Raw genomic sequence first — 26,535 nt, 5'->3', positions numbered from 1 at the left:
GTTAGCAGATCTCCCCAATCTTATCCGCAAATCTCTATCCATCCATCTGATAACATTTTAGGAACCCTCCCACCACAATAAGCCTATTCGCATCACTGTGATCCGTAGATCTAATACCCCCAGGGCCCTAACTTCCGCTTCATTTTGAGTCATTTATCCCTATCGGACCCTAAAAAACCTACATAGAACTGTCTTTCCGGAATTATACAGTTTTCCATAGACTATTTTTCTCTGTCTTACTCTCTTCTGAACTAAATTTAGACATTTGCCCTAAAAAAACAGAGAGAGAGAGAGCGACAGAGAGAGAGAGAGAGAGAGAGCGAGAGAGAGAGAGATATGCTAACCGAATCCGGTGCAGTGGACGGTGACGTTCCATTCATACTGTCCCATAGGAATTGTCCAAGTTGTCTGATAGTGATCCTTTTCAACGATCTGGATTTGCCAAAATCAAGATTTCATGTCGAATTTGGTAAAACCCCTAGAGACAGGTATGTTTCTTCCTCGTTATGAAAACCTTTGTGTTTTGATTTTCAATATTAAAAAATGCATATATTAAGTAATAGGGTCACAACAATTTCAAGATGGCAATGTTTATGTTCAGCCATTCTGTTCTGCTGTGCAGTGTGTGCACAAGACTCTTGATGCAGATTACTGAATTGTATCAGATACTTCTGAAATTCCCGTGCCATATACTCCCCAGCATTATCTAAAGCTAAGACACATTTTTTTTGACAAACTGAGTTTGAATCTCTTTATGAAACACTAGAAAAATATTCAAAACCTCACGCCTTTCATTCATTAATTATAACTAAGTCATACAACAGTAGTTACCACAAAAAAAAAAATGACTTGACTGCCTATGAACTCTAGCTAGACCCAAATATCAGAATGGATGACTAAAAAGGAAACTTTCTTCTATCAACTGTAGAATAAAAGGAACAGATTGATGCTTGTCTAACTCACAAGTTTCACAACGGTTTTGATTCCACATACATGCGTTGTACTTACGTGTGTATGTTAGCCTAAGCGATTAGAGTTGCTATCTAGAATGAAAACTAATTTTGGCAATACTTTTCCAGAAATTGGTCTAATCAATTATCAGACGAGGAAAACTTGGAACAATGTGAAAGCCTCTTTCAATTAAGTGTCAAAAACCATGGGTTATTAGCGACCACAGCACAATTTGGCTGCTATTACTTCAACAATGTATTTGAGCTTTTCCATGTTCAAGACTCCCTTCTTTTTAGCCTGCATCAACACACCAAATTCACACACACAAAAAAAAGAACAGTTCAACTAGAATTATACGTGAAGGCTCTTTTTATTTTCCACGTAAAATAGGCATAAACTAAATTTTACACCCCTTTTTTTTTTGAAATGATGGAATTTTATTAGATAAGCAGATCGATGACCAAGATACACGAGCACAATTTTACACATTGTTTACAAGGAAAATGGGCGTAAAATTTGTTTTAGAGCCATTTTATGTAGAAACAAATGAAGCCGAAATGAAAATTTTGTGGGAAAATTACCCGAAGGAATGTCGTGATTAGCATGTGATCTCTGTTGACCTCATTAATTGATGTACATGTAATTTCCAAGCCGAGCGATTCGATCACCAGTTGAACCCGACCCACTGCTCCAGTCGCTCTATTGCAAGTAATCTTCAACACAGATCGCTCTTCGCCCAACATCTCGGCATTGATCTGAAAAAAGAAACAAAGATATATAGAGTTCTTAGCTTTGATTTGAAAATGCAAATTAAGAAAAAAAGAAGAAGGAAAAATACACTTAGACCCCCTGTGGTTTCTGACACATTCAACTTAACCCCTAATGTTTAAAAAGTTACAAGTAGACCCCTATGGTTTCAATTTGTATAAGGTAGGCCCCCTCAGTTGACGGTTAGTCCATAGATTGAAGGGTTAGGATGATCCGATGGAGCTGATTTTTTGGGCACACCCTATCTATGTGAGGGCCCATCAAATGAACACTTTGGATCATCCAAACAATGTGAGCCCATATCCGAATCCAAACACTACCAAAAACAAAGTGGGCCCACATTGTTTGGATGATCCAAAGCGTTCATTTGATGGGCCCGGACATAGATAGGGTAAAAAATCAGCTCCCCCTGTGGTTAATGGACTCTAGCCCATGTAGGCCCACTACACCGGTCCATTATCTTGCAAAATAAGGGGCAAAGGGCGCCCCTATTGGTTAATGTTCATTTAAGATGGTTACGATTGTAATTTTTTGTGCCATCTTAAATGGATATTGACCAGTACGGCGCCCTTTACCTCTCTTTTTTTGCCCTTTACCTCTTTATTTTTTTTTTCCAAGGGCGTCTGTCAGTCTAGCATTCCTCTAAAAATACATATAATCGTAATTAATAAACAATAAGCGCACCTCTGATATAGCCGGAGAAGATCCACACTGACCATTGTTTTGAGGTTGCATTGGTGGGACTGAATACCCCGTAGCAATAGAGGAGTCCTTATTAGAAGTGTCTGAGCTGGCACTGATCTTTTCCATTTCCTTCTCCGTTTGTTGCAAGATGGTCTCTAAATAAGCATGCGCATCCACGAGTATAGACTGCTTATCCATCTGTGTCCAAAAAGTGTCATTTAGATACATGGTTATGTAGTTATATAGTTCAAATTTGGGAGTAATCCTGTGGGTAAATGTTCAAAAAAAAGATTGTTACATGCATGTCTTTTTCCGATCGTTGCGAGTTCAATTTTCACTTCAAATTTATTTTAATTAAGTTTAAATTTCTCCCTCGATTTGCAGATAATAAATGAGAAACTGACCAACATTTTGTGAAATTATTGTTTAATTTGTAGAATCACATTTAATTCTAAAAATGCAAGAATTATTTTGGAATTTTTAATTAGAATGGGTCATTAAAAATTCAGATATTTTGCTAGATTTTTTCAAGGGAAAATTATTAAAAAAATGCAAAGTTTTGTCTAAATTGTGAATAAAGGGTAGCGATTTGAAATTTATAAAAAATGTGTTGTCAACTAAGAGAATAAGGCTTTTAGGACAAATATACCCTCCATACCTCTTGTTTCTCTCCACCTTTTTGCACTTATCCCTATGCACTTATTACCTTCTCACCTACCACTTTCGTCTTCCTCAAGACTTTTCTAACATGGAAAACTCCATGGAAGGGTTTTGAAGGTTGCCATTTACAACAGGGTTTGGTAATCATGAGAGTTTATTCATGATAAACTTATCGAAGCAGTGTTACAAAATGCAAAGAAAATTAATTTTGAGCTTAAAACTGAATTTTGTTGTTTTCCCCATTTTCAAGATAAATCCATTTTCTTTGCATTTTTTTATTCTAAAACATCAAAATCAAGCTTCAATTTATGGTTGCCTGCATGACACTAAGATCACAATGTATATTCCTATTATCCTTCGAATTTTTACTCAATTTGAAAATAAAAATCTTTGGAATTATCCCTATTCTACTGGCTTCCGTCGGAAGTCCGAACAAAACTTCGGACTTCCGAATGGAAGCCAGTATACATAACCAAAATATTGGTTCCATTCGGAAGTTCGAAGGTTTGTTCGAACTTCCGAGTCGGACTTCTGAACAAACGTTCGGACTTCCGACGGAAGACAGTCAAACTTTGTAGTTCGGTAATTGTCATATGTTAGTACATCCTTTTGGTATTTTTTTCGTAATTTTAATACTTTGCTTCCATTTTTTCGTAATTTTTCATTTAAAACTTAGCACTTTAGCCACAAATCTGTAATGATTACTATTTTTTGCAAGTAATGATTACTATTTTTTGCAATTATGCTTTTGCTAGCCACCTTTGCACCCATATTACTTCTGCCAATCTTTGCATCAAAGGATGGGCCACAAGCCGAGAAGTTGCCTCGGCAAAGGTGGCTAGCAAATTCCCATACAAAAAAGGGAAATGTTATCCACACTACTGTATTTTGATGAGGGCACTCCTCCTTTAATTAAAAGTACGGTATGGTCCCCCATAGGATGATCCAAAGCGTCAATTAGATGGGCCACAGCCTAAATTGGTTGTGTCCCAAAAATCATTTCCATAGGTTGATCCTAACCCTCCGATCTATAGAGGGTTAGGACCAACCCTCTAACATTCTAATCAGAGGGTTAGGATAAACCTACGGAAATGCTTTTTGGGGCACAACCTATTCAGGCTGTGGTCCATCTAATGGACGGTTTGGATCATCCTATGGTGCGGGGCCATACCGTACTTTTAATAAAGTAAGGAGTGTCCTCATCAAAATACGGTAGTGCGGATAACATTTCCCAAAAACATCTTAAAAAATACGGCAAAAATCCGGGTGACACGCGGGTCGACCCGGCCCGTACGGGCCCGGCGTGAGAACCACATTTTATACCCCGGAACCACTAGGGAACCACATTTTATACCTCGGAATCACTAGGGAACCACATTTTATACCCCGGAACCACTAGGGAACCACATTTTCTACCCCGGAACCACTAGGGAACCAAATTTTATACCTCGGAACCACTAGGGAACCACATTTTCTACCGCGGAACCACTAGAGAACCACATTTTATACGCCGGAACCACTAGGGAACCACATTTTATACCTCGGAACCACATTTTATACCCCAGAACCATTACGTAACCACATTTTATACCTCAGAACTACTATGGAACCACATTTTATACCTCGGAACCACTAGGGAGCCACTAGGGAACCACATTTTATACCCTCGAAGCACTACCGAACCACATTTTATGCCTCAGAACCACTAGGGAACCACATTTTCTACCCCGGAACCACTAGGGAACCACATTTGATACCTCGGAACCACTAGGGAAACACATTTGATACCTCGGAACCACTAAGGAACCACATTTTCTACTCCGGAACCACTAGGGAACCACATTTTCTACTCCAGGACCACTAAGGAACCACATTTGATACCTCGGAACCACTACGGAACCACATTTGATACCTCGGAACCACTAAGGAACCACATTTTCTACTCCGGAACCACTAAGGAACCACATTTTCTACCCCGGAACCACTAGGGAACCACATTTTATACCTCGGAACCACTACGAAACCACATTCTATACTCCGGAACCACTACGGAACCACATTTTATACCCCGGAACCACTAGGGAACCACATTTTATCCCCCAGAACTACTAGGGAACCATATTTTATACCCCGGAACCATTACAGAACCACACTTTATACGCCGGAACCACTAGGGAACCACATTTTATACCCCGGAACCACTTGGGAACCACATTTTATACGCCGGAACCACTAGGGAACCACATTTCATACCCCAGAACTACTAGAAAACCATATTTTATACCCCGGAACCATTACGGAACCACATTTTATACCTCAGAACCACTAGGGAGCCACATTTTATATCCCGGAACCACTTGGAAACCACATTTTATACGCCGAACCACTAGGGCACTACATTTCATACCTCGGAACCACTAGGAAATCATATTTTATACCCCTGAACGACTACGGAACCACATTTTATACCTCGGAACCACTAGGGAACCACATTTTATACCCCGTAACCACTACGGAACCACATTTTATACCTCGTAACCACTAGGGAACCCCATTTTATACCCCGGAACCACCATGGAACCACATTTTATACTCCGCAACCATTACGGAACCACATTTTATACCTCGTAACCACTAGGGAACCACATTTTATACCCTGGAACCACTAGGGAACCACATTTTCAACCCCGGAACCACTTGGGAACCACATTTTATACACCAGAACCACTAGGGAACCACATTTCATACCCCAGAACCACTAGGGAACCACATTTTATAACCTTGAACCTAGTACGGAACCAAATTTTATACCTCGGAACCACTGATTAACCACATTTTATACGCCGAAACTAGTAAGGAGCGACATTTTCTACCCCGGAACCAGTACGAACCAAATTAGGTATAAACAAGTAGTGGTCTTTTTCCAACAGAGAAAATTGTGGTTCTAACTTTCTTTTAAAACCTAAGAAAACAATGAAAATAATTATACAACCAACATAAAACAACTTGGGTAATTTCTCTGTTTTTTTCAACACAAAACAATGAAAACAACGAAAACCTTCATAAAATGTTAAAACCCAACAAAACTGAAAACCTTAATAAAATGTTAAAACCCAACAAAATATGAAAACCTTCATAAACTATTAAACCCTATTAAGGTAGAGGAGCATGGACCTACTTAGAGCTATATTTATCACCTAAGTTTAAATTTGTCACAAGTAATGGTGTTTTTTTTAACAAAATACAATGGGATTGGAGCTTCCAAAGGATGGCAATGGCTGCACTGGGTGTTTTTCACGTTGGATGGGCGAGGAAGAAGAAAGAAAAACGTAAACATAGGGATTAGAGCATAAAAAATGGTGGGAAAATGAAAGTGGGGGTATATTTGTCCTAAAACTCATACTCTCTCACCTGACAGCCCTTTTTTTACAAAATTTAAATATCTACCTTTTATTCACAATTTAGCATAAACTTTGCATTTTCTTAATCATTTTCCCTTTTTTCAATCATTTGGTTAATTTTGTAACCATGCTCATCCACAAGAATTACCCATAAATTCTGATCATATATATTTTTAAATACGCAATATGTAAAATGTTCTTTGATACGACTTTGGTACCTTTCTCTTTATTTTAAATTTCTCTTAGGCCCAACTTGTTTAGAGGGACTTTACATTTAGGATGATATTTATCTAAATTAACCATAATCATATCATTTTCCTCGAAATCCTGGGAAGAAAAAAATCTCCCAAGAAATTTTTTTATCGACAGAAATACTTTTCTTGGAATCCAAACATGTCTATTTGATAGCATAGTAGACAGTGAATTGGGAATTGTAAAATGCAATGAAGAAGTTTACAATAAAGAAAGGGGTGTGGATGGATATCATATTACAAAATAAGATTATTGTAAACAATACAAGTTGAGATTCAAACGAAATCCTGTTTTTATAACTTTTTGTTAGTACATTAAAAAAAATGAAAAATCTTTTTATGTAATTCTTACTTTCATATATGCAAAATCAAAAGGCTAAAAAAAAAAAATCCACTGTTTTACGTGCACGCTCCCCTTATAACGTGATCTGACATAAAAAAGCATTAAAGTTGCTCACTTTTCACGTCAAATCACGTTACAAGGGGAGCATGCGGGTAATCATGCTGGTAATGGAGGAGGAGTGAAAATATCATCGCCCTAAAAAAAACTCTTTTACTACAGTGGCCATATGAAATCAAAGTTTTTGGAAAATGAGATCCGCACTCCTTTTTTTTGGTAGTGACACTCTCCACTTCATTACCGGTTTCTGATTTGTTTTTGGGAGAATGCTAGATGATAACAGCCCTTGCAAGGCCGCCCTTCAGTTTAGCATCCCTCTTATTTTTCTACATGTAAAAATGTCACTTCGGTAAAAATGGGAAATGCTATTCGTCCACTTTTGTTCCCCGGGCCAGCCCCTTGTAGTGTAAAAAGTGTAGTCATAAATACACTAGAGGGGAGGGACCATCACAAAGGCATTTCGTGGGCTGGCTGTTGCATTAGAGAGAAGCAACCTCAGATGAATTAGACGAATAAGACAAAATCTGTTGAAATCTGGGCCTATGTGGCTGCTCTCTTATGCAAAAGCCAGCCGCCAAATGCCTTCTGCAATGGTGCCTGGCAAAATCCCTATTAAAAGGGAGCCTAGATATCATTCCCTCGCCCCATTTTTCTTCCATGGGCCACCCACTCGTAGTGTAAATTGTAAAACATTAAAAGGGTAGTCATAAATAGACTAGAGATGGGGGTGCCAATATCAAAACAATGTGGATGTGGTTTGTACTTTGTAATGCCGATTACCTTTGTGATGTTGGGGACGAGAGACCTCAACGTGAAGAGTTGGTGGTTCAATCGATTCCTTCGATTCCTTTCCGTCATCACATGCTTTGCCCCATTCTCATTCCCATTCCCTTTCTCCTCCTCTTCTTGTTTACCCCCTTCTTCACGTCCTTCTTGGAGGATCGATCCACCGTCCATCCACAGATGAAAGAGATCTGAATCAAAGCTATTGAGCTCTGGTAACTGCCCACAACACAAAGATCCCTCCTCCATGCCAACACTTCCCTGAAAAAACTCATCCTCCTTCTCCTTTAAAAGCCACTCAAAACCCTCCATTCCTCTAAACCAAAAAAATACTCTACAACACTTGAGAAAAAAATGAATGCCACCCTCTCTCTTTTTATAGGGGAAACCCATAAAAATGGAAAATCAACTGCAACACTAATGAATGATTTGTAGGACCCAATTTACTGCGACAACCTCTTTTCTTTTTTTTTTCATGTGTAAGTTTGGCAGGACCCCGACCACTTTATTTCAACAACCCCACTCCAACCATTCTCCCCACCACAAATAGGGCACACTTATGAGGATCTTAATTATTTTTGTAGGTCCCATTCTGGATCAATTACGAGGAGGCCTTGTTCTGTTCACACTTCACATTATGCGAGGAGACCCAATTGGAACTCCACCGAAAATTGTTCGAGGCGGCCTCGTTCTGTCCACATTATGGAAATGGTCACCTCCATTTGTCAGTGGAGGTCTTTGTTCAACCACCAAGATCACCAACCTCATGAAACTCATAATCTGTCATTGTAATAAACAAACCCACAAAGATGAAAATTCGTGGAACTTAGGAATATGAAGTTTTACAAGGGTTAATCAAATAGGATACTATTGGGATTTTGGCTCGTTTCCCAAGAATTGAGTAGGCCCACCCTATTTCGAGAATGAGTGGGATTTTCTTATAATTTCCTCGTTTAGATAGGACACAAGTAAAGAGAGGATGGTTGAGTTTTCTCTTGTTGTAGATTCCTGAGTGAGTTAAGTGTCCCTATCAAGTTTCTTAGTTTGACTAGGAGAGTGAGAGACTTCTGTCCATTCGATCATCTATGAACATGGACGAAACTAGGAGAAAATAATCTACAAAATCTAAAGAAAATATCTTATGATGAATTAGAGAAGGTCTTTCTCTTGGTCTCGGTAGAGATAGGAAGGCTTTGAAAAGGAGATTTAGATACCCACAAGATTTAGATTTGGATTTCTCACATCTTGCAGTTGAGATTTGGATCTCGATCAACTTCCAAATCAGCTACAACAGTGAAAAAAGATATGATTTACAAATCTGTTCTGCAAGACATTATTTCGAAATCCCCCTCTCTCTCTCATACAACATGACATGAGGATGATTGATGTGTTTTGTGTATCCAAAACTCAAATCCAAATCCAAATGTTTTGTAAATCAGATTTCTTTTCACTGTTGTAGCAGAATTGGAAATTTAACGATTTTATCCAGATCCAAATCTCGACTGCTAAATGCGAGAAATCCAAATCTAAATCTTGTGGATCTCCAAATGTGCCCTTATATGTCCCTGCTTGTCAATAAAACTTCAACTGTGGTGGTTCAAGTCACTGTTTTTTCATGTGCGCTCCAACAATGGAAAAGCATGAAAATTTGGAGAAATTTTTCTTTCTAAAATTTTCCAAAAAAATCCTGCTATCCAAACAGGGCCCAAGATAATGCTCATGTTTTACTATAAAAATGGCTACGAAGATTCAAACCTTTGAGCAGGCCATGCCAGTACAAGAGTTGAACTAAGTTCATCGACAATATTGGCATTTTCCATCACATAGTTTTAAATAAAGATTACCCAACAACAATACCAATTCGTAAAAGGAACAATAGTATTCTATCTTGAAAATAGGGGTTTCATGCTACTGGTGCAAACAAACAGCGACGGAATAACAAAAGTTTTGTATAGTTCCGAGTTTCTCATAGCCGCGCAACATAAGAAATTGCTTGTGAAATGTAACACACCCATCACAACCGCGCAACATAAGAATTTGCTTGCGTGACGTATCTCACCCATCGATATGGATTGTATGTCTTGGATTTCTTCGCTATTTGCAAGTATCTTACCTGCATCCAAAGGAAATTTGGGCATCTAAATGAGATTTCTGTCGATAATAAATTGTCATAGCCAAGAGTTCAAAACCAATAGCTGCATCATGTACACATGTTAGCAAGAAAGGAAAGAAGAAGAAGAAAGCACACCTAATCAGATAGAACTGCACAAGCATTGATTCATAGATATGCAATTGTTATCGAAGTACTTAAATCAATTTGGGTCCTTCATGTTTATGTTCAACATAAAGGCCCTGAGGCATTTATATGATAACGGGTATTTTGAGCAATCCACAGATGCTGGCAGACATCTGTCAAATTTGCATAGGATTTTATGCATAGAATGGGTTTCGCAAGTCTAATCCCGCGAAGAATCTCCTGCAACAGCAGTGCATTTCAGAGAAAAGGGATCTGGTTCGGGTCACCAATCACATCATTAATCATCGCAGAAGATCAGCCACTGAATTGACTGATGGGTTGGCAAAAGATGGTGTTGGGCTGGAGTCAATGTGCGTCCATATTGCACCTGAAGAGGAATGGATTGTCTAGCCTCAACTTGTGGTGGTATTTGTAACTGGTTTCTAATGGATTGTTGCATCTCTGATGGGGTTTATCCCTGATTACATTGGGGACAACTTGTCCCCTGTTCTGTAATCGTTTTTATGTTAATAAATTGTCACTTTCCAAAAAAAAAGTCAAATCCCGAGAAGGACCTTAATTTTGCCACTCTGATAGCTTATAGTTTCCTGGGATTTGATGGATTAGTTAGCTCATAGAATATGAGCAAGGAGAAAACACTTGTTTTGATACATAGGGAGGACCGGACCGGAGGAACCAATTGCATGATTAGTTACCACTATTTCAATAGAACGAATGTTTTAAGATTGTCTCAAATGGCCACCTTAATTTTGCCACGTGTATCAAAGTTCGTCACTTTATCAAAAGAATAGAGATATTCTTGTAAAAAAATGAGGTTATTCACGCGGCACAATATATAGGGCAGTTAGGGACTATTATGAAACGTCCATATCTTGCTAGTAGCCACTTCCATCTTATGTGACTAAAAGAATACAGTTGTCAAGTGACAAATGTTAATACAAACACCTATAAGGGCCAAGTATCACGAGTACACTGGCACTATGGAACTGACACACTGCTTAATAAATGAATTTGGAAGCACCTGGTGGCTTAAGAGATGCCAGAAAACATTCCCAACTATTATCATCAAGGAAACATGCTTACCGTATTACCGCCACTAATTGAAATTTGAAATATTGTGTGCCCCTATGTAGAGAACTAAGACCACATATACAAACTACAAAGCTTAGATAAGATATCTCTAAAGAAAGAAAGGAATCGAGTTCTATACAGTTCAAGGACGAGTATTAAGTGTGCGTTTTTGCTACAATTACCACTGATCCAACTGATGAATGGTTTACAACAGTGCAAAGAAGAAAAATTACTCTTAGTGTAAGCTAATAATGAATATTAAAAGATAAACGGAGAAAGAAATTCAAGGACTAGTTCACCTGAAGCCTTGAAGCATTGTACATTGGTATTGTGAAAGTCATGCTCACAGGTCCGGCTTCCCTTGCAATATTTGCTGATACAACAAATTGAAAGAATATCAGACCAAATTTAATCACAACGTACATAATAAGACAAGAAAGCTTTTGTAACAGATTCATTATTAGACGGGCTGGAACTTAAGCCATACCATGTGATTCCTGTGAAAATGTAAGCTTCGCACGTAGAGTATGTTCAGATCCACCAACGATCTGAAATATGTCACGGGTAGTAATTTAGTATATGAAAGGACAAGAGGTCTTCACAGAAGGAAAAAAAAAAAAATAGCAGATAAACATAAACAAGTTGCATTTGAAATTCGCCAACAGGTTAACCACTTGGTTGCGATAAATGAAGAAACGTCCAAATAAGGTAAGAAAAGTTTGCCTTTTTTAATCCCCATTCAAGTTTTTTGTTTGTTTCCTTGAAATCAGTTGTGTTTCCCACTGCTCCAGGTTCCAATTCAAAACTAACCCTGTGGAAAATTGACAAAGGAAAACATTAATCAGAAATTCGGCTAAAGAAACTTCAATATACTATGCCAGGAAAGTCATTACTCATACACATCAACAGAAGAGCAAAATCAATCAAAAAGAAATATGAAATCAAGTAATTAAAATTTTTCAGTGTTTCCAAGAGAAGAAATAAAAAAAGATGACCGTCTCGAGCTATGGATGTGTGAAACTGTGAGATTGAAGGAATCTACTTGGAACATATGGAACTATCGAAATTCAGAGTACATGCATTGCATGCCTGGAGATTGCAGGAACATCCAGATGAACTAGAGTATTAATGGTAAGAGGAACTAGAAAATTAATGACGCCAAAATGATGTAATATCATAATGCATCAAACAATTTCCATTTAACCTTAACAGGTATAACTACAGTAGCATTTGAACCTTTGAAAAAAAAAATTATGAAAGGGAAAAAGAAAGAGTACCTTGTTGTATATGTCGGTAATGGCATATTTACTGAAATAGTGTTTGCAGAGACCGTTGAGGGGAAGTCAGCACGTATTTTCAGAATCACTTCTGCCTATAAAACCATAGGAAAGTACAAACAATTAATACCAGTTGAAATGATAAACCAAATTTCATTACTGCTTTTTGGAGATTGAAAGCGTAATCAGCCAATGTAGCAGCCCCCTAAACCTGAAAATAACCTGAAAATCTGATTTATTTCATCATTTAAACCTATTATCTTTCAACCCACAGCAGTTTACACAGAATTTCCAGATCTGTCCAAATTACCAAAATACCCTTTTGGCCTAAATTGGACCGATTTGACCCTGTTTTGTTGCTGCAGAAATTTATTACTGTTTTTTCATTGGATTATTGCTGATTTCTCATCAAAATAAGGTTTTGGTACTGTTTTAATTATTCTACTTGGTCGCACGTTTAAAACCCCGTTTTAGCCTTTGCCCAAAACTAGTTCCCCGAAGGACCCTTTAACTGTCGACTAATTTGTTTAAGGTTTATTTCATGCTAATTGTGTTCTTTCTCATTATTTAATACAAAATTTAAGCCGCAATATTGCTTCTGTCCGCCAATTAATTCTGCCTTAAATCAACCCTAGTTAACAAGTAGGTGTCTTTAGCCCTAGAACCCATTATCCCATTAGGAGTGTAGGATTTTCCCTCGTTTACGTATTGTCCTGCATCACGGATAAACCAAATTTTACTACTCAAATTAACAAGAGTTGCCCAAGCATGAAAAATATGAAGAAATCAGATAGCATGCACCTTAAATGCTCCAGCTTCTTCAATCAATGCATTAATACGAAAAGGAGGCTTGAATTCCTGTGTCATGCGATAGTTCATAACAGAAAATTCTCCATCTGAGGGTACCTGTGAAAAAGCAGGGATAAAATGTCAATGTAACTGCAAACAGGGAAACAGTACTAAGTACTAACCATGGTTTAAATTTCGGGCCGAAATTTCGGCCAGGACCGACACCAAAGGTAACTGAATCTGAAATTGCCTAAATTTCAAAGATTTCAACCAAAATTGCCAAAATAACCAAAATTTTGGCCGAAATTTCCACTGCAATCTTGTAAAATACCGAAATTAATTTCTGAAAATTTACTAGATTTTGGCCAAAACCTACACCGGAACCGACATTTAAAACCTTTGTACTAACCAACTTTAAAAAAAAAAAGCATCGCCTTTCATAAAAAAAAGTTAAAACGCAATTTCAACAGTTGACACTATGGGTTATAATCTCAAATAATAATAAATTTCCACTCACCAATGTCAAAGTGTGGTCCATGTCAAAACTGTCAAGGTGGACAGATTCATGGAAATTACAATCATCTAGTACCACAGCCCCTGCTCCAGCAGAGCTGCTGTAATCTGTTGCAGGAAACATCTCTATGAGATAATGGACAGTTTGAATGTAACATGAACTTAAATTACCTACCGCGGTCCTTCTATAAACAGACAAAGATGAGCTAAGCATTTCACACAGATAGAAACATAATGTACATGCGTAAGGATCGAGCTGTCCCAAGAAGAAATAGGTCCAGTAGAATAACCGGCCGGCAGGCCGGCCCGCCCACACCCACACACAAAACAAAAAAAAACATCCCAACAGAGAAGACCCATATCTAACCAGCAACAACAGCAAAAAGATGGACGAAACTATGGTCTACACCTGTTTTCAAACACCCATAGACAAATAAAACCAATCCATGCCTTCTCTACCAGATGAGAACGAAAATATCGCACAAACCGCTGCCTAAAGAAAAACTCAGATAAAATAACGGATCCGAAATAGTAAAAAAGAGGAGCAGAAGCAATCTCTGCAGTGCTTGAAGAAGCTAAAACCCACCAGCAACGCCAATAGCACCGTTTCATTTTCATTGGATCCTCCTGCTGGGGCAGAAAAGGCCCTGATAATCACTGCCTTCGAGTTCCTAAACACCCTACATAGGCCCACGGGGGCCCGAGTTTCCTGTCCAACTTCCATTGAAGTACATTTTTAAAGTGTTTTGGGAAGGCTGACTCCATCTGGACATTGCTCTAGTGTTGACACGGCACCGTAGAATATTCCTTTCCATTTCCTTAAGAATATGATTTTAAATTTCCTCAAAATTTCCGACATTACATAAAAGTTTCCATTTCCATCTCCACCGAAACGAAATTTACATGATTTCCTTTTGCATCGTCATTATTTCCCCGAAATTCCTGAAATTCGACCGAAATTTGATCGAAATTCCCAAAATCCAACCAAATTTCTAGAAATTCAACCAAAATGGTTAGAATGACAAAAAAAATGGAAGATGTTATTATTTACATTTCGTTTCATTTCACTAATGTAGAGAATAATATTTAGTAGGCAACATCATTGAACTGCACAACAAGGTAACCCATACCTTATGCATGGGATGCCACATCGGCATGGGACAAATAATAAGCCGTCACTTTGTGGTGTTGACATAGAGTTGGGTCCTTAGAGGAGGGACTAGTCATTGTACTTTCTTATACTTCATTACATTGTACTTTATTGACTTAACTGTTCTAGACAAGCGCGACAAGGCATGTCACTAGGCGTTCGATGTGATTAAGCCATTATGGATGGTATTGTTCCTTATGTGTTGATTTCTAAGTATGTATTTGTGCTTATTCTAGCATTCACCAAAGTTTCATCTTCAAAATTTCATCATTTGCATATTGTTTTTAAAAGATTAAAAAGTTTCATCATTTGCATATATTTTCATACTTTTCAGTGATTTCACAAGATTTCCACCGAAATTTACACCGAAACCGAAATGCAGAGATTGCTTCTGCTACTCCGATGCAACAAAAAATTCGCACAAACCACTGCCTAAGGAAAAACTCGGACAAAATAACGGATCCTAAGCCCCTACTGGCAGTCATATGGGAAAGGAAGACTATGATTAAAATTATCCCAAAATTGCGCATGTCCCCTCTTGGGTGGGTAAAGTTCAATTCCAATAGAAGCTCAAAAGGCAACCCAGGGTGAGCCGGATTTGGAATATTTAGTGACAATAATGGTCACACTCTTTTCTTGAACTGTTTGGGGTGAGCGACTTCAATGAGGCAGAAGCTAAGTTATCAATTCCGTTCCGTTCCGAATGGATGAAAATTTTCGTTCCGGGACGGAACGGCCATAAATTCTATTCCAGTTAGCGCTTCGGTCATTTTGGTCGGAATTATGGATGAAACGGGCGGAATTCCCCACTTTTTTTGTTTTTCATCTCTTGTTGTTTCCTCTTCTTAGTTCTCCTCTCTTCGTAAGATTTACATGTCAAAAAGGGAATATCCCCCATTAGGATCTATTAAAAATAGTTTCAAGACCCAAATCTAAAAGGATAAAAAGTCAGCTTTCCAATTCTAGTACAAAATTCGAAAAAACGGGTCGGGTCAAAATCTTAACTTCCAAACGATGGGGTATTTTTTCAATTTTAAAAATTCATAAATTCTATATATCCAAACATTATTAAATCCCAAACGAAATTCAAGTAAAAAATCTCATAATTTGGTCTCTAAAAAATTTTCATCCTGTCAGGCACTTGTCAACACACGCATTTCAGCTGATAGTGTTTTTCCTTTAAGAAAATGTTGGATTTTTTTTTGGAGTGGAGAAAGTAAATGTTGCATATTTTACATATTTGGCTCATTTAATTGTTTCTTATATCTTTTTAACAATTTCAGATTTTTTTGGATTTTTTTTCATATTTTTAACTATTTAAAAAAAAATTCCTTCATCGTAGCGGAACAAAAAGTTTCGAACTAAATACGGAACGGAACGGACGAAACACCAAAATGTTCCATTCCAGTCGCCAAAACAACACAGCGAACGAAACGGAATTGATAACTTAGGGCAGAGGTGAAAGCCCTCCTTTGGAGCTTGCGAGGGTATGTGAAAGAGCCACGCACACCATTAATCGTCGAAGGAGACTACGCAAATGTCCTGGCGTGGGCATAAAAATAATTGCAATTTGACAACTATCTACAAGGATAAGAGTTTCACAAGCAACACTTATCATTAAAAATATATTTTTAAAAGATAATGGTTCATCAACAAAATCCTAAACTATGGTTGGCACATGTGGCTAATTCAAGCAGTAAAAGACCATATCTTATTTCATATTTACCTCGACGCTGAAAAGCCCTCCTCGTTTCAAATTTACATCGGCCTATGACCTATGATAACGGCTCGAGAGAGATTTGCAACAGTAATGACCATATCGAAAGCCCATCCCCAGATTGGGCGTCGTCGGGTCCGGGGTGGAGAAAGCTCAACTTCACATGTATATGTGGCTTACTAAGGGATGAGCAGGAACAACATCTTGGGCCTTTTCAAGGCCTATCGGGATAGTAGACTCTAATGAGATGGAAGTTAGAGAAGGAGCTAAGGAGTCTAGAGCAGAGCCAATGTGATAATCTTTTAGTTGAGGGTGAATCTCTCAATGCCATTAGATGGTTGACGGGAAGTCACCCGATAGGGATGCAACTCAGGTCCGGTTGGATCAGGTTGAGGCAAACCCTAGCCCAACCCGAGATAGCATTCCCTTAACCCAAACCCGACCCAACCCGTGCCTCGGGTCGAGGATGGTCAACCCAAACCCAACCCGTCTAACCTGATTTTTTCCAAATCGGGTCGGGTTGGGTTCAGGTTAACCTAGGGTCCAACAGAAAAATACGAAAAATAAAACATAACACTAAGACATCATGATAAATTCAGAGGACAAAGGCCAGGCTTGGGTCGGGTTCCCCAAGGCCTCAACCCTAACCCAACCCGAAATTAAATCGGGTTGGCTTTTCCCAATCCTAACCCATACCAACCCAACCCGAAGAAATGCCAACCCGACCCGACCAAAAATCAGGTTGAACCCAACCCAAGTTGCACACCTATGACCCGATCCCATGGAAGTTTGCGCACTAGTTTGATAAGTTCCAAAATTGTGTGGAGGAGTCATCCATAGCCTTCCAGCATGTGAGAAGATCGGCTAACTCAGAGACCGATAGACTGGCAAGGGATGGTGTTGCTAGGGAGGGGCTTCAGTTCTTTGATCTTCTCCCCCCTTGAAGGGTGGTGTATTTCTGAATTTTCTCTTGTTCACTCCCCCCCTATTCTAGTCTCTCTAGGTTGTGGGGGCATTGTATTTTCCTTCTTTCTTTAATATATTTTTTGGAAACAGAGTTTTGTGAATTATCCCCGGAACTGGAAGATCATTTTGAGATCTTCGAGCAGATTCGAGTTCACCATTCAAAGAAAAAGACCCTATCTGCACAGAAAAGCATAAACTGGAAGATCATTTCGAGATCTTCGAGCAGATTCGAGTTCACCATTCAAAGAAAAAGACCCTATCTGCACAGAAAAGCATAAATTGGCGCGCGCGCGCACACCCCAGAAGATATGTACACTTGCAAAATATTAAATTTATAAGTACATATAACTATAGAAACTTGAAAACTAAAACAACCATTCAACAGTGAATTGAGCACTCATAAGCAGAAGTGATTATAGCAATTTCAAAATGCCAACTAGTGATGAGAGAGGATGATATATATGCATTCTCAGAAGACTACTGAACAAGGGTAAACAGATGATGATCATAGTAATGTTCATGACCACAACCAAGTAAACCCAGAGAAATACCATAGACAGAACGCCCGCCTCTACCGATGCTCAGGTCCTCATTAAGGGCTAGACGGATTTCTGGGCTGCCAGTAAGATAACTTTTCATTTGAATGGTCCCATCAATCTCAGAAGTGAGTAAGTAACCCTGTTGATCTAACATTAGTTTATACCAATATGACTTGAAATAGGAAATTGAGAAAAGGATGGCATAAAAAATTCAATTACATAAACAGATTTATATTAAAGAACCAAAGGCATTATGGAAACTATGCAGTTTCATGCACAGACAAAGAAAATCTAGAATACAGTGTAGGAAGAACGAGCACACAATAGCTGTGTATTTTTATTTTATTTTATTTTATTTTAATGGTAAAAGGCATACAATTTTTTAAAAAAAAAAATAGGTGTGTACTGTGTATTAATGGAATAAGTTCTTAGAAAAATGAAAAATCAGAAATGAACTGGAGAAGTGGAGAGATTAACCCACAAGGCTTCAAGAAGGATATTTATAAAGCCGTTATTGTCACATGGTCCGAGCTGAAATATCCAATTTTTCAATAGAAATCGAAAATGAAGGTTTCATTCAATACATAAATCAAGTTGCTACAAGAATATAATGGATAAGCATGGGAAATTTATCTCTTTCCAAAACAAATTTTTTTATGTGGTAGGCCACTGCCCGCTGGGGGGGTACTTTTCATTGAGCATGGAAACCACTTTGGAACTTTTAGCTAGGCTTCAAAAACAAATGCAAAGATGCATTTAATAAATATGACAAAGTACAAAGTTGAGGTCCAATACTAGAATGCATTGAAAAGATGCAATTGGAGATTCATTACGGAGGAAAAGCGATAAAAAAGTACAAGAAAATACACGTAGTCCCAGTGGTGATGTGATAAAAAAATGAAGGCATATATATCACACAAGTACTCACACTAGAGCTGAATGTAACACTTATTTTCTCAATTATATCAACAAATATCTCCTCTCTCTTCCTTCCCCCCGGTTCGTTGGCAACAACAGATTTTGTAACAGCTGTACCAGGCATTCGCTTGGATCCTTGCTGCAGAATGCAAGTAAAGGCAGTCAATCATTACATTGATTAAAGTGAGACAATAAATTTAGATGTCATTGAAACAAGAAGCTTCTTAAGAACGAAAAAAATTAGGGTTATGCTAACGAGTGCCCTTAAGGTGCATTGTGAACATGTTTTTACATATGTTTTGAGATTTTTCTAAACATTTTATGACTTTTTCGTTGGAAAAAAGTTTGAAAATATATTCCCAATGCACCTTAACGGGTGCAAAACCTAATAAATTATATGATTAAGTGTACAATGACCAAATAAGCTAATGATACCATAAACATGGCAGCAGGACCAAGGGGTGGGAGACGTGCAGCATCAACCACAATTGGTTCATTAAATACGTATGACTTCAACACTTCAGTAGATGTTGTTTGTGGATAACCAAAGTCCTGAAGAGAGATAATAGATTATCTGATAAATGAGATTGCAAATAGATAAGGTAGTTAATGAAATTCACAGGCAGATTACATACTAAAACATTAACAAATAATGAAAACCATCCTAGCGCAGTGCTCAAAACTATCCTAAAACACTAACAAGTAACTAACTTAGATTAACAAGGTCATTAATGAAATTCACAGGAATATTACATTCTAAAACATTAACAAGGAATGAAAAGCATCGTAGTTTGGTGCTCAAAACTATGAAAATACTTAAGATCAACACTCGGGAGTTCATAAATTATTGATAGTGAAAGAAAGCAATAATATCTACGACACAGAGTATACGCATAGATGGTATTGGTGAAGAGCCGCATGGTTTTGGTTGATATAGTGATATACCATATTATCTGAAAGTGATGGGATCTGCTCCCTACACTTTTTGCCCCTTTGCCTAGGAAAAAGGATTTCTTTTCCTTTTTGCATGGGTCAAGGTGATTGCCATAGAGAATAATCCAAACTGATATAGGGGATGTTTAAAGGTGTTCTAAGGTTTCAAAAACATAGGATGTTGATTGTTGGTGATTCTAAAGCCACTTCCAAGTGTCCAGGACTCCGGATAATGCTCCTAAAGCTGAAAACTATAGTGATCCTATGCATGTTCATGTTACTATAGTGAAGTTTGGTGACTCAAATTACATTGAATGGTCTCATGCGACCAAAATGTGCATTGGTGGTAGAGGGAAGCTCGGGTACCTGGCCGGGTGAAGCAACCAAAGGAAGATGACCCACTTTATGATAAGTGTGAATGAATGCAAGAACTTGATGGTGATGCATGGTTAAACAATTCTATGCAGCCACATATTAATAGAGGACATCTACTATTAAAAATTGCAATGGAGAATGTAACTTTTGGACTGCAAGTAGGTTTTTATCATAAAGCACGAGGAAGATGGCTTGACAGAGTGATACCAGGAAGACCTTTTTATAAGGGTTACAAACAGACTTATGGAATGGATTAACATAGAATCTTTACTCATATAGCAAAGATGAATTTCATGCAGGTTATTTTATCATTGGTTGCACATTTCCCTTGGTTTTTGTGCCAATTGGATGTCAAGAATGCATTCTTGAATGGAAAACTTCAAAAATAAGTCCATAACGCTTCCTCCGGAATTCAAGGTTCCAAACAATGAAGGAAAGATATGCATGTTGAAGAAGTCAACATGGGTTGAAACATAACATAACATAGGATCTAGCTTTGTCCAACTTTAGAATGGAAACTGAATGCACTTCCAAATGTTTGTGTAACATAACATAGGATCTAGCTTCTTCTTTTTTTATGGGCAATAGGATCTAGCTTTGTACTCAAGAAAGAAGTGCCAACTGTCAATGGTCTAAACTGAATTTATGGATGACATCAACTAGATCTCTAAAAAACATTTAGTATCATTGTTGCGAGATTAAAAGGCATTTTTTTATGATGATTTAAAGGCATTTTCAGCCTTTTCATAATGTTATTTTATCTCTTTTCATTTTTTTTAGCCTTCTTTAGCTGACTGTAGGAATGCATAACTATTGGCGAATTTGGAAATCATGTTTCCATGTAATAGTGCCAAAATGAAAATCTCATTTACAGATAAAGTAATATGGGTTACATTGGTGAAAAAATGGATATTACAAGTTGAAATATGGCTACCCTAAGAAAAATCATCTTTAAGCATACAGAGCTGAGTGAATCTTAGATGTGACAAAGATTGAACCAGTGCTATAGTAGATAACATTAAATTGATAAAATGCAACAATATTAGGAACCACAAACTAAGTTCAAGAAAGATGGTTCACAATTTTAATATGTTACCTACAGTCATTAATCATAATTAGACCATCCTAACAAGAAAGAGCACAAGTTCTTCATAGTAAGCCTCAACACATCAACTTCCCTTTCTGACAAGCAGTACAGTTTCACATGATAATGTGCAACGGAGGACACTTACAATGACTTCATCTAGCAACTCATATACGAGCACAAAGTTCTTCCTTAATGAATCTTCGTTTAGAACCCCAAGGTAATCTTTAATGATCCGTGCAATCCTCTGTAGGAGCTCCAAGACAAGAGAAGGTGACACATTAACTCTTGTGGTTGCAACAAATAACAGCCCGGCAACCTTCACATGTATATAGTTTACACCATCCACATTCTGTGAGGCAGACAGAAACAGAAGAAAGCATCAGCAAATTGCTTGGAGAGAGAGAGAGAGAGATGCAATTTGATTCAAGTAACGCCAGAGAATACTGGAAGTTAATAGTGAATGGTAATTTGTATCTAATGGATGGAAGAGACTATCACTAAGTGATAGCTGATAAGAAAATAGGTTATATATAAATTTATCCAACTATCCAATTACTGTGATATTTCTAACATGATTACAAGGATACATAGTAATGGGTTTGTATTCGTGAAATATCAGATAGTATTGTTTCGTTCCATCCACCTTTTTTTTGAACAAATTAAACTGAAAAGCAACCGTAATCATGGTTAACCAATGCATATACCACTGTTGGCGGGGCTATTAAACTGAAAAGCAACTTTTCAGGGGAGGGAGGAAGGGGTGTGAGGAGGGGGCAAACTTAAGAGTATTTTACGGTAGCAAAATAAAATATCAGCAAAACATACTCAGAATCTGCATTAAAAGCAAAGACTGTCACAAGTATGGATTTTTTCTTTGAGATGATACCAGTGCATACACTCGATACATATTTTAAAAAATGTTCAAGAGACTCCCAAATCACACTGATCTACCAAATACATGAACTTCTTAAAGCACAGTATTTGATGTTTAAGGCTTACAAGTATAGGTAATGAGAGATTCGTGTTGTTAATCTAAAAAAATAACTTTAAATTTAGAATTAACAAACCTAAAATAGCTTGTAATTTTACTTTGGCAAGAAATTTCATCTCCAATCACTAACACAAAATGAGGGGAACACCTAAAACTCTCATCAAATATGCATAAACACATAAAAATATGGCTTGAAACTCAATGAGCGGACTCAGTTTTGACTTTCAACCCAAGTAAGTCAATCAAAACCTCTTTTGGCCCAATCAAGTATTGACTCGCCCAAATTGACTCCATTTTACCTTGGCAGAGTTTTTGTCTGAGTATGAAGTTTTAAACATTGCGTAAAATAAACATAATGCCAAATCAGTTTTCTGTAAACAAATACCTACAAAGACAGGTGGTGCCTCCTCGCCTTCATCTCCTTGCCAAAACTTTACTTTGCGAAAAAATATTTCTGCACTTCCTTTTTGTACTTCACCACGATCTGTGTTATTAACAACCAAAGGATTGGAAGGTAATAAATACATTTACTCAAAAGTTACACTAGTCCATCAAATTCTATAGAAATTGCCAATGCAAAGAGAATGACAGCTAAAGCACTGAAACGTGAAGAGATAATTCTATAAATGAGAAAACAAGTTGTACCAAATATATATATATATATATATATATATATATATATATATATATATATATATATATAGAGGAAAGTGAAGCTACACCGCCGGTGTAGCTAACTTAGCTACACCGCCGGCTTAAAATACAATGGGCCCACATTGTTTTGGTGATCCAAACCATTCATTTGATTGCCCTCACATAGATAGGGTGTCCACCAAAAATCAGCTCCATAGGATTATCCCAACCCTTCAAACTGTGGAGGCAAAAATGGACAAATTTGTGAAGGTTTTTACACGTTCATTTTTGCCTCCACAAATTGTAGGGTTGGGATGATCCTATGGAGCTGATTTTTGGTGGACACCCTATCTATGTGAGGGCCAATCAAATGAATTTTTGGATCACCAAAACAATGTGGGCCCATTGTATTTTAAGCCAGCGGTGTAGCTAAGTTAGCTACACCGGCGGTGTAGCTTCACTTTCCTTATATATATATATATAACATCATACTTTTCCCAAAGGTGTCCTTTTGAAGGAAAATGCAGAAAAAGACTCTTAAGACATAATATGAAGAGGTGGGCTCCCCCTGAGCACAGTTTCTTGAAGCTTAACTTTGATGGGTCAAGCTTGGGGAATCCAGGTCCAGATGGTATGGATGGGTTATTAACAGATGAAAAGGGATCAGTTTTATGGGGCCTCTGCGGGTTCTATTGGGGTGGCAGATTCCTTGAAGGCATAGGTGCGATCGGTCCATCAAGGAATTAAGTTGACAGCTAGAGACTGTCTACTTAATGTGGTGGTAGAAGGGGATTCCTTGAATGTCATCCACTGGCTTAACGGTTCTTCTACTCATCCCTGGAGGCTTGATCGGTTTTTTGACGAGATTCTTGATTGGACGAGTTCTTCATCATGGGTGTTTCGCCATGTGCGTAGATCTGCCAATTCGGTCACTGACGCTCTAGCTAGAGATGGTGCATTTATGGAAGATATGGGCGCTATTCGATTCTCTTCCACCTTGATGTTTTGCTTTCTAGTTCTTTTATCATCTTGTTGTTCTTTTTGCTCCTCTTTGTACGTGACCGTCTCGGTCTTCTATTTTAATGAAATTGGCTATTATTCAAAAAAAAAAAAAGCCATAATATGAAGAGGTATATATCATACTGCTGGATTTATTGTCAACAATATATCAGAAGCACAAGATGTTGATTAGATATTAATGTGCAAATATTAAAATTCAAAACCCTCGTAGAAAAAGCGTATAAAATATCAACGATGTCACAATTATGAAGAGGTGGGAAAGATTTAATTCGGGGATATCCATGGGGGTCAAGTTCACACAGTTGTTGGAACTTGGAAGAGTTCTTATACTGCCACACACCACTAAAGCGGTGGGACCTCATCATATCTTTCATGACTCATTCGGTCACCTCCAATCAAGGGGCATTGTCCCTGGACGATGGGTTTTTTAATGCTATGACAATTACATATGGGGTGTTTGAATTGAAGTTGTGCATAAAATTGATCTTGCAAGAGTGGCTGTCATAATTGACCCCAGAATCGTGTAAGACTTGTGAAGTCACCTTTCTGATGCACATCCAACAAGTAATGACTTTCAACCACACCCACTCCCAGAGAGGGAGGGCGGTTGAATGTTGCAAGAATAAAACAATCTAATCCTATGTGTTAGGACTTATGACAGTAGTCCTAGAAACTGATGCACAATGATGTTAAAGAGCTCGAATCTATGACATATTCATGGTGCAGAGTTTAAGGATTGCCAGATCTATATGAAACAATTGTTTGATTGGTTTTGTCTTCATTTTGCAAATGTCAGTGTGTTTTGAGAGGATATTGGACTTGAGCATGGAAATCACCGGGGAGAAACATACTAAAGTTTCTAAACAGAGATCATCATCATCATTTGTATTTTCTTTTTGCACAAATGTGTTTCATTAAAAGAGAAAAACACGAAGAAATGCTTCATGAGGGATGCCCCGATCGGACTGACAAATTACAACTGTACCAATTCCCCATTGTAATTTATGGGCTTAGCTTTCTAGTTGTTTGGTATGGGTATGAGTGTTAGGAATAAGGATTACAGTATCTAGATTGGCTTGGGTAGGAGTTTTAGGGTGTGTTTAGTTTGGTTGCACAAAAAGCAGGATAGTTTAGGGGTTTTGCTTTGCATTTGGTGAATTGGTGCCACGTCAGCAAAATCTCTTGTTTGGCTGCCAATGTAGAGCATCGAAATCCCTAGAGACTACTAGACAAGTTTCATAGGTAATTATTGTATGTCTGGTGACGTTGCATCCATGTCCCCTATTTATACCTTCCAAGCCAGATTTCTTAGAAAAAGGTGGAATTTGGCTCGGAGAATGGTGCTTTCTCACTCTCTCTCTCTCTCTCTCTCTCTCTCTCTCTCTCTCTCTCTCTCTCTCTTCCCTCTCACTTCTCTTTCTATAATGGTAATGACATCCCCTCCAACTACTCTACGAGGTTGGCAACCAAACACTACTTATCACTATTCTACAAAGTAAATTCTAGGTAAATCAAATGCTTGTCTCCTCCCTATTGACTACTTATACCACGGATCTACAAGGTAATCACTATTTGGTAGAAAAAAACATACAGGTAGTTGTTTTTAAAGGAGAGAAGAAATTAATCCTAAAAATTTTGTTTTTTTTTTTCACACAAAGGAGGAATGACCCTTCCCTCAAAGTGGGTCGAGAGGCTGATGTGATTGCGGACCGAGAGAGAGAGAGAGAGAGAGAGAGAGAGAGAGAGAGAGAGAGAGAGAGAGAGAGAGAGAGAGAGAGATCAGAACCTAATTAAAAAACCCATGAAGGTGTAGCATGCTGAAACATTCACATATACTTATTTACTAAATCTTAGCAAACATATAAATGGGAAACCCTAGGAAGAAAACCCTTCAAAACCCACATGCAAAAGAAGAACAAATCATTGAGGAATTAGAGAGAGAGAGATACTTACAGTCGCGAAATACGATATTATCGCCTCTCTGTGAGAGCACGAAGAACTGCGAAATCATGACTAATCGAAAACCCAGTAAAGTTTTTGGGTCGGAATACTAATTTCAGATCTGATGCACTGCATTTCGGTTCCAATATTTTTCTTCCGACTTTCTGCTTCTATTCCCTTCTTATATTTGCGCTCCAGGTAAATTTTATCTGTTTTTATAAAGAACCACCTATAATACTAGGTATTCTAAAACAACCACCTCTTATATGCTAAAGAGTACCTGTCAATTGGGTAATGAATCATTTACGGAATCTTCTATAGATCGGAAGGTTGGGATCATCCTATGGAAAAGATTTTTCGGGCACAATCTATTTACGTTGTGGCCAAACAAATGGACGGTTTGGATCATCATATGGAGTGGGCCGTACCATACTTCTTAAACTTCACGTGTTTGCATGGC

General features: G+C 37.9%; 2 protein-coding genes across 2 annotated transcripts; both read right to left on the bottom strand.

The window, feature by feature from the left end:
• Positions 1–930: 930 nt before the first annotated feature.
• Positions 931–8,225, bottom strand: LOC143890802 (transcription factor bHLH35-like). Its single transcript, XM_077395481.1, has 4 exons — positions 7,896–8,225; positions 2,404–2,601; positions 1,533–1,706; positions 931–1,248 (listed from the first exon to the last, which is right to left on the bottom strand). Exons 1-4 carry the CDS (start codon positions 8,208–8,210, stop codon positions 1,165–1,167), a joined length of 771 nt encoding a protein of 256 aa, XP_077251596.1. The 5' UTR covers positions 8,211–8,225; the 3' UTR covers positions 931–1,164.
• Positions 8,226–9,599: 1,374 nt separating this feature from the next.
• On the bottom strand, positions 9,600–26,247 carry LOC143889515 (Clathrin adaptor complexes medium subunit family protein). Its single transcript, XM_077393761.1, has 13 exons — positions 26,088–26,247; positions 22,871–22,965; positions 21,636–21,839; positions 19,531–19,647; positions 19,106–19,234; positions 18,190–18,316; positions 13,810–13,913; positions 13,305–13,409; positions 12,504–12,598; positions 11,950–12,037; positions 11,714–11,774; positions 11,526–11,599; positions 9,600–10,011 (listed from the first exon to the last, which is right to left on the bottom strand). The coding sequence occupies exons 1-13, from the start codon at positions 26,143–26,145 to the stop codon at positions 9,913–9,915; spliced, it is 1,356 nt and encodes a 451-aa protein (XP_077249876.1). The 5' UTR covers positions 26,146–26,247; the 3' UTR covers positions 9,600–9,912.
• Positions 26,248–26,535: the final 288 nt, after the last annotated feature.

This window comes from Tasmannia lanceolata, unplaced genomic scaffold (genome assembly GCF_043159265.1).
Source record: "Tasmannia lanceolata isolate RefF3 unplaced genomic scaffold, GAP_Taslan_0.1 ptg000013l, whole genome shotgun sequence".
NCBI classification, from domain to species: Eukaryota; Viridiplantae; Streptophyta; class Magnoliopsida; order Canellales; family Winteraceae; genus Tasmannia; species Tasmannia lanceolata.
Note: the sequence above shows the minus strand (reverse complement) of the source record. Positions and strands in the feature narration are given on the sequence as shown.